Raw genomic sequence first — 13,969 nt, 5'->3', positions numbered from 1 at the left:
AGTGGAGTGGCTCAGAAAGGCCTCCATGAAAAAATATCATCAGGCATAGACTGCTCATTGAAGTCTGATTAGCTAGTTCAATAAAGTCTATGATGTAGTCCTCTATGGGACGCTCACCCTGACGGAGACGCATGATTTGAGTGGCTGGGTTCATGGTGAACTGCTGGTGGTGAAATAAAGCCGCTGGATCCAAGTGTGGCGAAGTCTTCTGTCACAAGGAGGAGTCAGAGATGTGCGGATCCATTTGCAAGGCTTTATTAGAATAGTCAACAGGTAGTAGTAAACGCCAGAAAACAGGAACAACGTAGGTAATCCGGGAAACAGTTCAATAATCCAGCAGTGGTCGCAAATGGCAGGCAGCAGGAATCAATAACGGGGTACACAGTCCAAAGTCATACACAGGTAATCCAATACAGAGAAACACGCTTAGAATAATGACCATGGGAACAATTAGACTTCGCAAGGTGGCTGTGTGTGTGAGTGGCTTAAATGCATGTGGGTAAATGATAAACAGGTGTATGCAGCAATCAGTTCAGTGGGAAATGAGGAACAGATGTGTGCAGTGATTGGTGCAGTGGCTTATGGGGATTGTAGTCCATGAAGTGTGGTGCAAGAGTTCATGATGACAGGGAAGACCAGATACGTGACAATTTCGACTTTATACTCATAATATCGATTTTATTCTTGTAATATTTTGACTGTATTCGGAATTTCAACTTTATACTCGTAGTATTTCGACTTCATTCTGGTAATTTTGACTTTATTCTCATAAAATTTCATGTTTATTCTCATAATTTTGACTTTATTCTCGTAATATTTTGACTTTATTCTTTTAATTTCGACTTTATTCTTGTAATATTTTGATTTTATTCTTGTAATATTTTGACTTTATTCTCATAATTTCAACATTATTCTCAAAATATTTAGGTTTTATTCTTGTAATATTTCGACGTTATTCTCGTAATTTCAACATTATTCTCAAAATATTTAGGTTTTATTCTTGTAATATTTCGACGTTATTCTCGTAATTTCAACATTATTCTCAAAATATTTAGGTTTTATTCTTGTAATATTTCGGCTTTATTCTCGTAATTTCAATTTTATTCTTGTAATATTTTGACTTTATCTCATAATTTCAACTGTATTCCCATAGTATTTCTACTTTAGTCTTGAAACATTTCGACTTTATTCTCGTAATATCGATTTTATTCTTGTAATATTTTGACTTTATTCGGAATTTCAACTTTATACTCGTAGTATTTCGACTTCATTCTGGTAATTTTGACTTTATTCTCATAACATTTCATGTTTATTCTCATAATTTTGACTTTATTCTTGTAATATTTAGATTTTATTCTTGTAATATTTCGGCTTTATTCTCGTAATTTCAACATTATTCTCAAAATATTTAGGTTTTATTCTTGTAATATTTCGGCTTTATTCTCGTAATTTCAATTTTATTCTTGTTATATTTTGACTTTATCTCATAATTTCAACTGTATTCCCATAGTATTTCTACTTTAGTCTTGAAACATTTCGACTTTATTCTCGTAATTTCAACATTATTCTCAAAATATTTAGGTTTTATTCTTGTAATATTTTGACTTTATCTCATAATTTCAACTGTATTCCCATAGTATTTCTACTTTAGTCTTGAAACATTTCGACTTTATACTCATAATATCGATTTTATTCTTGTAATATTTTGACTGTATTCGGAATTTCAACTTTATAGTCGTAGTATTTCGACTTCATTCTGGTAATTTTGACTTTATTCTCATAACATTTCATGTTTATTCTCATAATTTTGACTTTATTCTTGTAATATTTAGATTTTATTCTTGTAATATTTCGACTTTATTCTCGTAATTTCAACATTATTCTCAAAATATTTAGGTTTTATTCTTGTAATATTTCGGCTTTATTCTCGTAATTTCAACATTATTCTCAAAATATTTAGGTTTTATTCTTGTAATATTTCGGCTTTATTCTCGTAATTTCAATTTTATTCTTGTTATATTTTGACTTTATCTCATAATTTCAACTGTATTCCCATAGTATTTCTACTTTAGTCTTGAAACATTTCGACTTTATACTCATAATATCGATTTTATTCTTGTAATATTTTGACTGTATTCGGAATTTCAACTTTATACTCGTAGTATTTCGACTTCATTCTGGTAATTTTGACTTTATTCTCATAAAATTTCATGTTTATTCTCATAATTTTGACTTTATTCTCGTAATATTTTGACTTTATTCTTTTAATTTCGACTTTATTCTTGTAATATTTTGATTTTATTCTTGTAATATTTTGACTTTATTCTCATAATTTCAACATTATTCTCAAAATATTTAGGTTTTATTCTTGTAATATTTCGGCTTTATTCTCGTAATTTCAACATTATTCTCAAAATATTTAGGTTTTATTCTTGTAATATTTCGACGTTATTCTCGTAATTTCAACATTATTCTCAAAATATTTAGGTTTTATTCTTGTAATATTTCGGCTTTATTCTCGTAATTTCAATTTTATTCTTGTAATATTTTGACTTTATCTCATAATTTCAACTGTATTCCCATAGTATTTCTACTTTAGTCTTGAAACATTTCGACTTTATTCTCGTAATATCGATTTTATTCTTGTAATATTTTGACTTTATTCGGAATTTCAACTTTATACTCGTAGTATTTCGACTTCATTCTGGTAATTTTGACTTTATTCTCATAACATTTCATGTTTATTCTCATAATTTTGACTTTATTCTCGTAATATTTTGACTTTATTCTTTTAATTTCGACTTTATTCTTGTAATATTTTGACTTTATTCTCGTAATATTTTGACTTTATTCTTTTAATTTCGACTTTATTCTTGTAATATTTTGGTTTTATTCTTGTAATATTTCGGCTTTATTCTCGTAATTTCAACATTATTCTCAAAATATTTAGGTTTTATTCTTGTAATATTTCGGCTTTATTCTCGTAATTTCAACATTATTCTCAAAATATTTAGGTTTTATTCTTGTAATATTTCGGCTTTATTCTCGTAATTTCAATTTTATTCTTGTAATATTTTGACTTTATCTCATAATTTCAACTGTATTCCCATAGTATTACTACTTTAGTCTTGAAACATTTCGACTTTATTCTCATAATATCGATTTTATTCTTGTAATATTTTGACTTTATTCGGAATTTCAACTTTATACTCGTAGTATTTCGACTTCATTCTGGTAATTTTGACTTTATTCTCATAACATTTCATGTTTATTCTCATAATTTTGACTTTATTCTCGTAATATTTTGACTTTATTCTTTTAATTTCGACTTTATTCTTGTAATATTTTGATTTTATTCTTGTAATATTTTGACTTTATTCTCGTAATTTCAACATTATTCTCAAATTATTTAGGTTTTATTCTTGTAATATTTCGACTTTATTCTCGTAATTTCAACATTATTCTCAAAATATTTAGGTTTTATTCTTGTAATATTTCGTCTTTATTCTCGTAATTTCAACATTATTCTCAAAATATTTAGGTTTTATTCTTGTAATATTTCGGCTTTATTCTCGTAATTTCAACATTATTCTCAAAATATTTAGGTTTTATTCTTGTAATATTTCGTCTTTATTCTCGTAATTTCAACATTATTCTCAAAATATTTAGGTTTTATTCTTGTAATATTTCGTCTTTATTCTCGTAATTTCAACATTATTCTCAAAATATTTAGGTTTTATTCTTGTAATATTTCGACTTTATTCTCGTAATTTCAACATTATTCTCAAAATATTTAGGTTTTATTCTTGTAATATTTCAGCTTTATTCTCGTAATTTCAACATTATTCTCAAAATATTTAGGTTTTATTCTTGTAATATTGCGGCTTTATTCTCGTAATTTCAATTTTATTCTTGTAATATTTTGACTTTATTCGGAATTTCAACTTTATACTCGTAGTATTTCGACTTCATTCTGGTAATTTTGACTTTATTCTCATGATATTTAATGTTTATTCTCATAATTTTGACTTTATTCTCGTAATATTTTGACTTTATTCTTTTAATTTCGACTTTATTCTTGTAATATTTTGATTTTATTCTTGTAATATTTTGACTTTATTCTCATAATTTCAACATTATTCTCAAAATATTTAGGTTTTATTCTTGTAATATTTCGACTCTATTCTCGTAATTTCAACATTATTCTCAAAATATTTAGGTTTTATTCTTGTAATATTTCGGCTTTATTCTCGTAATTTCAATTTTATTCTTGTAATATTTTGACTTTATCTCATAATTTCAACTGTATTCCCATAGTATTTCTACTTCAGTCTTGAAACATTTCGACTTTATTCTCATAATATCGATTTTATTCTTGTAATATTTTGACTTTATTCGGAATTTCAACTTTATACTCGTAGTATTTCGACTTCATTCTGATAATTTTGACTTTATTCTCATAATATTTCATGTTTATTCTCATAATTTTGACTTTATTCTCGTAATATTTTGACTTTATTCTTTTAATTTCGACTTTATTCTTGTAATATTTTGATTTTATTCTTGTAATATTTTGACTTTATTCGGAATTTCAACTTTATACTCGTAGTATTTCGACTTCATTCTGGTAATTTTGACTTTATTCTCATAACATTTCATGTTTATTCTCATAATTTTGACTTTATTCTCGTAATATTTTGACTTTATTCTTTTAATTTCGACTTTATTCTTGTAATATTTTGATTTTATTCTTGTAATATTTGGACTTTATCTCATAATTTCAACTTTTCTTTTAGTATTTCGACTTTTCTCATACTATTTCGACTTTATTCTCATAATATCAACTTTAGTCTCATAATTTTGACTTTGACTTCATTTGAAATATTGCGACTTTAATCTTGTAATATTATATTTTTTTAAACGTGGCACTAAAACGCCATCATAGACCATCAGCCTATATTTTTATGATTTTTTTTTTAAATCAAAATGTTCTATTATTATTTATTAATAATTATTTATATATTAATACAAAAAATTAAAGATAAAACATTGTAGATAAACATTGCTTTAAATGATATTCTATATACAATTTTGTCGTAGAAATCATTGCAGAAATATTTTTAAGCAAGCTATATTTAATTTGTCTTTTAAATTTTTTTCAATAAATTAATATATAACAAATATATTACTTGTTCAGTAGCAGCCTTATTTTTATAGTTCTTGAGGTTTTAGTGTAATGAGGGGGAAACCTTGGGAGAAACTGAGGCTCATTTTACAGTATTTCCACTTGGATGAATCGTTGAAGCGTTAACAAGGACACACAGGAGGTCGTGCTGTGCGACTGAGCTTCTGTTGTCCTTCAGGTGGTTCTCAGGGCTCATAAAAAACACAGCAAGGATATTGCTAACTCTGCAAGTCGGGCGTCATTCGCAGGCAAAAAGACTTCAGCAGGAAATTGGACATCCTGCCGCGCTGATCCTGTAACCTGCATCAGGTTATTTCTGCTTATCTAGCCCTGCTTTAGTTTTCCTCTCAGTCTCGTCCTTCACGGTGAAGGCTTGTGGTTGCGCTCTTTATGTTGAAATATCCTCCTGGCGGTCCTCAGATTGTAGAACGTCTTTATTATATTTTATTGGCTCACATCAAAGCAGAATTTAATCCAGAAATATTGTTGGCCTCAAGCCTACAAGTCTGAAATCTCTTCTGGCAATATTTATACATACACTGACATTCAAAAGTCTGCATTCATATGATTAAACATACAGTAAAAACAGTAACATTGTGAAATATTTTTCGAATTTAAAATGCCTAATTTAAAATATGAACTTATTTAAAAATATAATTTATTCTTGTGAGCAAAAGCTGAATTTTCAGCATCATTACTCCAGTCTTCAGTGTCACATGATCCTTCAGAAATCATTCTAATATGCCGATTTGCTGCTCAGGAAATATTTCTGATTATTATCAAAGTTGAAAACAGTTGAGCTGCATCATATATGGTACATTTTGTTTTAACATTCTTTAAAGAAGACTTAAAAGCGAAGGAATAAAGTCCGTTAAAGCTACAACAGCTATGAGTCATTCCCAACATAATGCTCTCTTGTTATTGTTGTTTATGCGTCACATATGAATTAGCGCTGAGTGTTTGGAGAATGTACATGAAGATGATTTTGGGCATCATAAACAGAGATAATAGGGAATAATAAAAAAAACAGATGATCTTTCAGTGCGCTCTTTAAATGCAGAGATATGGAGAGCGCTTCAAGGCATCATTGCACCCTTGTATCTTCAAGCTCTCTGCGTCTTGTTATCCACTTTTTTTATTTCTCTCTCTCTCTCTCTCTCTGGACTGAGGAAGCTCTTTAGATCTCGTTGCACACAGATAAAAAAGCATTTCATATTGGGTTTGCCTGCAGGAAGAGGCATTCTCTGCTCCGCTGCTTTCAAACGAGGGACTCGTTTCTGTGGTGTGGGCTTTTACACGCTCAAAGCACTAACCAGACAGAATATCGCAAGAATGCCACTACTTTTATGACTTTTTTTTAATGCAAATGTCGAAGGTAGACTACTGTTCAAAAGTTTCTGAAGTTTGAAAGAAGTCTCTACCGCTCTCCAAGGCTGCATGTATTTGATCAACAATAGAGCAATATTGTGAAATATTATTACAGTTTAAAATAACTGTTTTCTATGTGAATGTATTTTGAAATGATTTTTTTTTTCCTGTGATCAAAGCTGAATTTTCAGCATCATTACTTCAGTTTTCATTGTCACATGATCCTTCAGAAATCATTCTAATATGCTGATTTGCTGTTCAAGAAACATTTCTGATTATTATCAATGTTAAACAGTTGACACATTTTGTTTCAGCATTTTTTGATGAATAGAATGTTCAAACGAACATTCCGTAACATTAATTCTTTTGATCTGTTACTTTTGATAAACAAAACAAAACAAAAACACTTGCTGGCAAACTTTTAAAATGTGGCATATATCAAGAAATAATAAAGGAAAAAAATGAAATGTATTTAATTTAATTTATTTTTAGCGTTCCAAATAGATGAAAAATATCCAAAAAATTACAGAAACGGTTTTTGACAAGAGTCAACCACAAAGTCTATATAATATTAGCAGGTGTAGAAAATAATATATATTAGATACAAATGTATCTAGTAAAATAAAAAGTTCTCCAAATAAAATGTGAAAAAAAATCTTTTTTTTATTTGATTTTACATTAATAAATTTAATGAATAGGTAAAACGAGTAAAATAATAATAATAAAAAAACTTACTAAACACTTAATATGATGCTAAGTTTGTGCTTGTGTGTTCTGTGTAAAATGTCAAAACAATTATTTTATTTATCATATCCAACAATTTCCAGAAACTTTCCAGATTTCTGAGGAACCTTAGAAATTTTTTGATATTTTCGGAAACTTTTGAAAAAGCTTAAGTTGTTAGTTGTGGGTTGTTACTTTTTTAATTAACTTAAAAGCATTCTTGTTGAATTATTTTCTAAAGAAATACTTTACTTTTTTTTAATTATTGTATTTTATTTTAATAACCATAATGAAGGATTTTCATAGGTAAGAAGGCTCTGGGACAGAGAGTCAACAATAAAATCTACATAATATTAGTAGATATAGCAGATACAAATGGTGAGTATGATAAAAAAAAAAAGTTTAAATAAAATGTAAACATATACTTTATTTTATTTTATTTTATGCTTCCAAAAGGGTGGAAAATATCCAAAAATGTCAAGCTTTTTGGGGAGGTTTTTGAATTTTAAATTATTAGTTTCACACTTTTTTTTATTAATTTAACACATTCTTGCTGAATGAAATTATTTACTTAAAAAAAAAAAAAAACTCCAAGTGCTCTACTGTAGTGTATATTGAACAATTTGAAAGGACAAACCTGTATAGAATGTGATCGTTTCTGTTTTATTCATTTCTAAACATTGCAAGTCAACTTGAAATCTAACAAGAATATTTCTAAATGTTTCGAATGTATCAAGATTCCTTCGAATCGTCTCTAACATCTTATTTTGTTTCTTTATTCCAGAAACCGTGGACTCCCTGGTCCGTCAGGCTGAGAATCACACTCACGCCGTCCTCCTGCACACGTACCGTGATCTGGCCGGTCCCGCGGCGGCTCCCGTCGGAGAGTTTTTCACAGACGTGGGTCTCTTCGTCTTGGGCTCCGAACTCAGTCTAGAAGAAGCTTCGCAGCGTTTTTTCGACGCTCTTTTCCCTCTCGTTTACGAGCGTCTGGTGGAGCCGGATCTGTCCCGCTTGTCTCCGCCCTACGCCGAATGCGTCCGCGCGTCCTGTCGGGATCTGGCTCCGTACGGCGGAGCCCCGGGTCGCCTCGCCGCACACATCTCCCGCGCCTCTCTGCCAGGCCGGGTGTTCCTCCAGGCGCTGCACTTGGGCGTCGAGGTCATCAATACGACCGACCACATCCAGCTCAGCCGCGAGTGCAAACGCGGCCTTCTGAGGATGAGCTACTGCCCGCACTGCCAGGGTTTGACCAATAACAAGCCCTGCATGGGTTACTGCCTCAACGTGGTGCGAGGGTGTCTCGCTAATTTGGCCGAAGTGGACGCCCACTGGAGGGAGTTTGTGCGCTCGTTGGAGGTGCTCTCTACCCGCATGCACGGGGCGCAGGACCTGGAGCAAGTGCTTCTGGGAGTTCACGGGCTGGTGAGGGACGCCGTGGCCCACGCGCAGAGGATCGCGCCGCAGCTTTCTGCACAGGTATGTAGGATATTTTTGAGGTAGTTTGCTGAACGGGGCTGGTAATCAACAAATTTGAAGATCCAAAGTGTTTGTGCATATGCTATTGCTTACTTTTGAGGAAATGTGATGAGTCCAGGGTCAAAGGTCACTTTAATGAGCTATCGCTTTGGATAAAAGTGTCATCCAAAATGCAGGTTTGTTGTCTTTTACTGTTTGCTTTTATGCATTTGGCAGGTGCTTTTTTTCTGATGCAACTTCAAAATATGCGTTTTTTTAATGCATGAAAATTTTGGAGAAAAAAAAAACAATAAAATAAAATAATTTTGAAATGAAAATATAAAAAATATGTCATGGTAAGGCTAATTTCAAAGCTGTCATTTTAGGTGTTTTAAGTAAAAATATATAGGAAACATTTTTAACATTTTATTGCTAACCTAATGTTAATAAATATTATATTATATTATATTATATTATATTATATTATATTATATTATATTATATTATATTATATTATATTAGCTAAAATAAATCTCATATTACTGGCAGAATTGCTTTGGTGTGGTAAAATGGTGTAATATATATTTCAGATAAAATTGAAAAGCATGACAAAAAGTTTGCATTCTCCAAATAAAATGTAAAAAACAAAACAGAAAAAAAAAATATTTTATTTTATTTTATTTTATTTTATTAAGACTTTTATTAGTCGCAGTTCAGTGTGGTGAAATTTCCAGAAGACAAACAATAAAAAAAAGAAAAGCATGAAATAAAAAATCAAATAAAATGTAAAACAAAAAAATATTATTATATTATAATGTTGTATTATTATATTTTTATTTTATTTATACACACACACACACACACACACATATATATATGGGTTTTTGTAAGTTAGAAGTTTCTGGGACAAGAGCAGTTGTTTTGATGGCACCCAGTGGTTTTTTGTTGTATAACGTCGTAAATAAAATCTTACAGGGACCTTAATGTTTTAACATTAACTTCAAATTTGGAACATAACTTATTTAGACAATGTATAGCAATTTTGGATTGAAAAATATTTTGTAAAATATTTATTTTAAATCAAATCAAATCAAATATTGTGCAGTGCATTTTCTTTACAGTGAATTTAAAGTTCTATAACTTTAATACTTCGAAATGACTCCACTTTTGCCATAATCTGCAGAGTCCAACCTTAGGTCTGTAATAGCATTCATGAATTATAACAATTGAAGTTTGGATAGTGACCTTTCATGTCTATGTTTAACAATGTGACATTTAAGAGATTAGGTTGTAGGTTGTATTAAGTTGTAAGTAATTCTAGCTTGAGTAAACGAATGCATTGGCCAATTACATATTCATTTCTGTTTTTCACAAAGTGTGTAACATTCTAACAGGACTTGACGGCAGCATTTGACTTGTGAGATTTTGCATTTATTTGAGTCTATAAAATCCTGAAGGCTCAACATTTGTTTGCTTTTATGGCCGCGGCACGTTGAGAAACCTTGCATTTACAATTAGGTGAACGAGCAACATTTTTCTTTCAAACCCAAACACTGACCTTAGCATTTTTGCAATTTTCATGCCTTGAGACTTTCCCAAGCAGTGTGGTGTAACTACTGTTTGGACAGCGTGGAATGCGGTACGGCCTGAACATGAGTTGCTCGCAGTCACACATGCCATGCTGCAGCCAGAGAGCCCAGAACATTCCCAAAATACCCTGAGTGTGGGCAGCTGCAGCGGGCCGGCCGGCCGCTGATGTGCTCTGGACGCCTGCAGTCATACTGGGCTTCTGTAGGATCCAGTACACGTGTTTTTAGACCGTATTGTGGTTGAAGGTTTGCAGACAGAGTGTCTATCTGTGTATGTGTGTAGAAATAAGCCTTTAAACTGCATGGATTTGTCAGCAATTGACTGACACTTGATCTGCAGGGTCGGGTGTGGATCAGAATCTGGATCAGAATCAAGGCTCTAATAAGGTGTTGGTAGTGGTAATGGTCATAGCCGTATAAGAGCTATAAAAAATAGTCTTTATCACCTGTTAAGTCCAAATCATCCCAATTGTTCTGGAGGAATGATTATCTTCCAAAAACTCAAAAAGCGTCAAAACTGTTGGATGGTATGAACAAAATCAGTGTCATAATATTCTTATTTTTGTTGGAACATTTTGCTCAAACCAAATACAGTATAAATAGCTCTATTTACATATACTGTAATTAATGGTTATATTTTAGATATTATTATTTTTTATTTTAAATTTTAATAAAAACAAACAGATAATATCAGATAATATTTTGAAAATATCTGTTAATATTATTTTAAATTAATATTATATTTAATATTGATATTATTGTGGTTAATATAAAACAAAATACAGGATAAAAAATATTTTTTACATATACAACTATATATTATTTTGTAAAACAATTATATTAAATATTAAATATAATACTAATTTAAATTAATATTAAGATATGTTTAAAAACATATTTAATATTGATGTTATTTATATTAATATAAAACCAAATACAGTATAAAAACTTTTTTTACATATATAACTATGTTTATTATTATTATTTAAAAATAATGTTTTGGATAATATTTTGAAAACATCTGTTAATATTGTAAATTAATAAATTAATATTGATATATATATGTAGTTAATATAAAACCAAATACAGCATCAATTGCTTTTTACATTTATAATTATTCATATTTTATTTACTGTATTGTGTAAAAAAAAAAAAAATAAATAAATAAAATTAGATAATATTTTGAAAGCATCTGTTAATAGTAATTTAAATTACTTTTTTATATTTATTTATAATTTATATTTATAGTAATGCGGTTAATATAAAACCAGATACAGTGTAAATTGCTCTTTTTACATAAATAATTAATCATTATATTTTATATATTATTTTGAAAAAATTATTTTAGATATTTTGAAAATGTCTGTTAATATTATTTAAAAAGCAATTTGATTTAATATTGTTATTAATGTGTTTAATATAAAACCAAATACAGTGTAAATTTCCCTTTTTACATAATTAATGATTATATTTTATATTTTTTGTAAAGAAAAATATATATTAGATATTTTGAAAATGTCTGATATTTATGTATTATATATTATATGTAATATAGATGTTAATGTGGTTAATAGAAATTTGAGTACAGTATAAATCACTCTTTTTACATATATAATTAATCATTATATTTTATATATTATTTTGTACACAATATATGTTTTAGATAATATTTTGAAAACATGTTAATTTGAATTTCAATAATTTTTTTATATTTAATATTGATATTAATGTGGTTAATAATAATGTGTATTATTTAAAAAAAAAAAAAAAAACTACTAAATGTAGGAGAAAAGTCATTGGAAGTGTTGATTTTCGAACAATTTGGCTTCAGATGGTGCAGATCTGCCAGTTTTTGTCTCCAAACCAGAAAGTCTGTGATCAATCCGTGGATGTGCCATCTGATGCCTAAACGACTGACTAAGTAAATGAGTCAGTATATCCAGTAAACAGTGTATGAGTCAGTCGCATTACTTCTTTTCAAACTTTATAACACATAAACTTGTGCTTTGACCAACTCTTTCCTTTAAAATCTCTGCTGCATAAACAATTGCTCACTATTCCTCTTACCTTGAAAGTTTTGCGAATGCTTTTGCAGCATGAGTTAATAAACAGCATCATCTAGTGGTTGATCACGTTACTACAAGCACATCGACCCCATTTGACCTGCAAAAGTGCAAGTGTTTCCAGCCCTGAGCTTTAGCCACTGTTAAATGTCTGTAATAGAGAGTATGTGTGTGGATATGTTGGTAATGGTGTGTGATTTGTGCAGGTGCACAGGGTGTGCGGTCACCCCAGCAGACAGCGGCCGGAGCAGGTGAGCAGCGTTCAGCACGGCAGCGCCGCACGAGACTCCATTCCTCTGAAAGGAGCCAGCAGAAACGCAGAAGACACGCTCAGCAACAGGAGGAAGTAAGGCTGGAAAACATCTGCTAGCATCTGTGCATACTGCAGCTCTGGATGCATATACTCAGCTTTTGTTATGATGATAATTTTTACAGTTTAGAATAATAAAGTCATTAAAATTATCAACTGTAACAGGGATAACGGAATTAAGTCATGACCAAAATATGTTTTGCAAATATTGTTGGACTTTAGAATCCATCTCTAAAAATTAATATCATCAATATTTAATAATATATAACATTTTGTGTATATATATATATATATATATATAATATTAATATATATATAATATTAATATAATATTTTAGTGTATCAATATATTGTGTAATAGTATTTTTTAAATAATTATATAAATTATATAATGTATTATTATTATTATTATGTTTTTTCTTTACCAAAGAAATATATAATAAATACTGTATAAATTTGATGTTGTATTTCTATGATTAATGCTATTTTACATGTTAATATAATATTTATATCTATCAATATTTTATATAATAGTATTTTGAAAATATATAATTATATGTATGAAACATTATTATTATCATTATTATTATTATTATTATTATTATTAATGATAATAACTACATAAATATTATGTGGTAATATTAATGTATAATAGTATTTAGAACAGTATGTTAATGTTAATGACATTAATATCAATAATATTGAATATTATGTAAAAATAATTATATGTATAAAACATAATACATTATTATTATTATTATTATTATATTTTCTTTCCAATAGAAATATATAATAAATACTGTATAAATTGGTCTTTGTACCTAATAAAATATTTAAACATATCAGTATAAACATTATTGTTATTATTATTAATTACAATAACTACAATAATTTTATATGATAATATTAACGTATAACAGTATTTAGAAAACAGCATGTTAATGTTAAATAAATGCAGTATAAATTTGTATTTGTACGTAAATAATTATTATTAACATTTTATGCATTAATAAGGCATTTTAAATTAATAATTACAAATGTGTATAATAGTATTTAAAAAATTTCCTAATAATAATAGCAAATATAATAACATTAATATATATTATTAGTATTTTAAAAACAATAATATGTAATATACATTTATAATATTGATTTTTGTATCCTACGGAATAAATGCTTTAATTTAATTAAAATAACTAGAAATTGGTTTTTATACATATGATATTTTATAAAATATATTTTATATAATATAAAAAAAATCCTCAATAATTGT

The 13,969-nt window shown here is 28.8% G+C and overlaps 1 protein-coding gene across 1 annotated transcript in view; it reads left to right on the top strand.

Moving 5' to 3' along the window:
• LOC141336974 (glypican-5-like) overlaps positions 1-13,969 on the top strand; it is a 164,670-nt gene that overhangs the window by 138,562 nt on the left and 12,139 nt on the right. Inside the window, exons 3-4 of the mRNA XM_073842694.1 lie at positions 8,061-8,755; positions 12,593-12,732. Coding sequence (XP_073698795.1) covers positions 8,061-8,755; positions 12,593-12,732 — 835 coding nt within the window. The remainder of the gene's footprint in view (positions 1-8,060; positions 8,756-12,592; positions 12,733-13,969) is intronic.

Source organism: Garra rufa, chromosome 6, assembly GCF_049309525.1.
Source record: "Garra rufa chromosome 6, GarRuf1.0, whole genome shotgun sequence".
Lineage (NCBI taxonomy): Eukaryota > Metazoa > Chordata > Actinopteri > Cypriniformes > Cyprinidae > Garra > Garra rufa.
The sequence above is the reverse complement of the archived record's forward strand: the minus strand, read 5'-3'. Positions and strand labels throughout refer to the sequence as shown.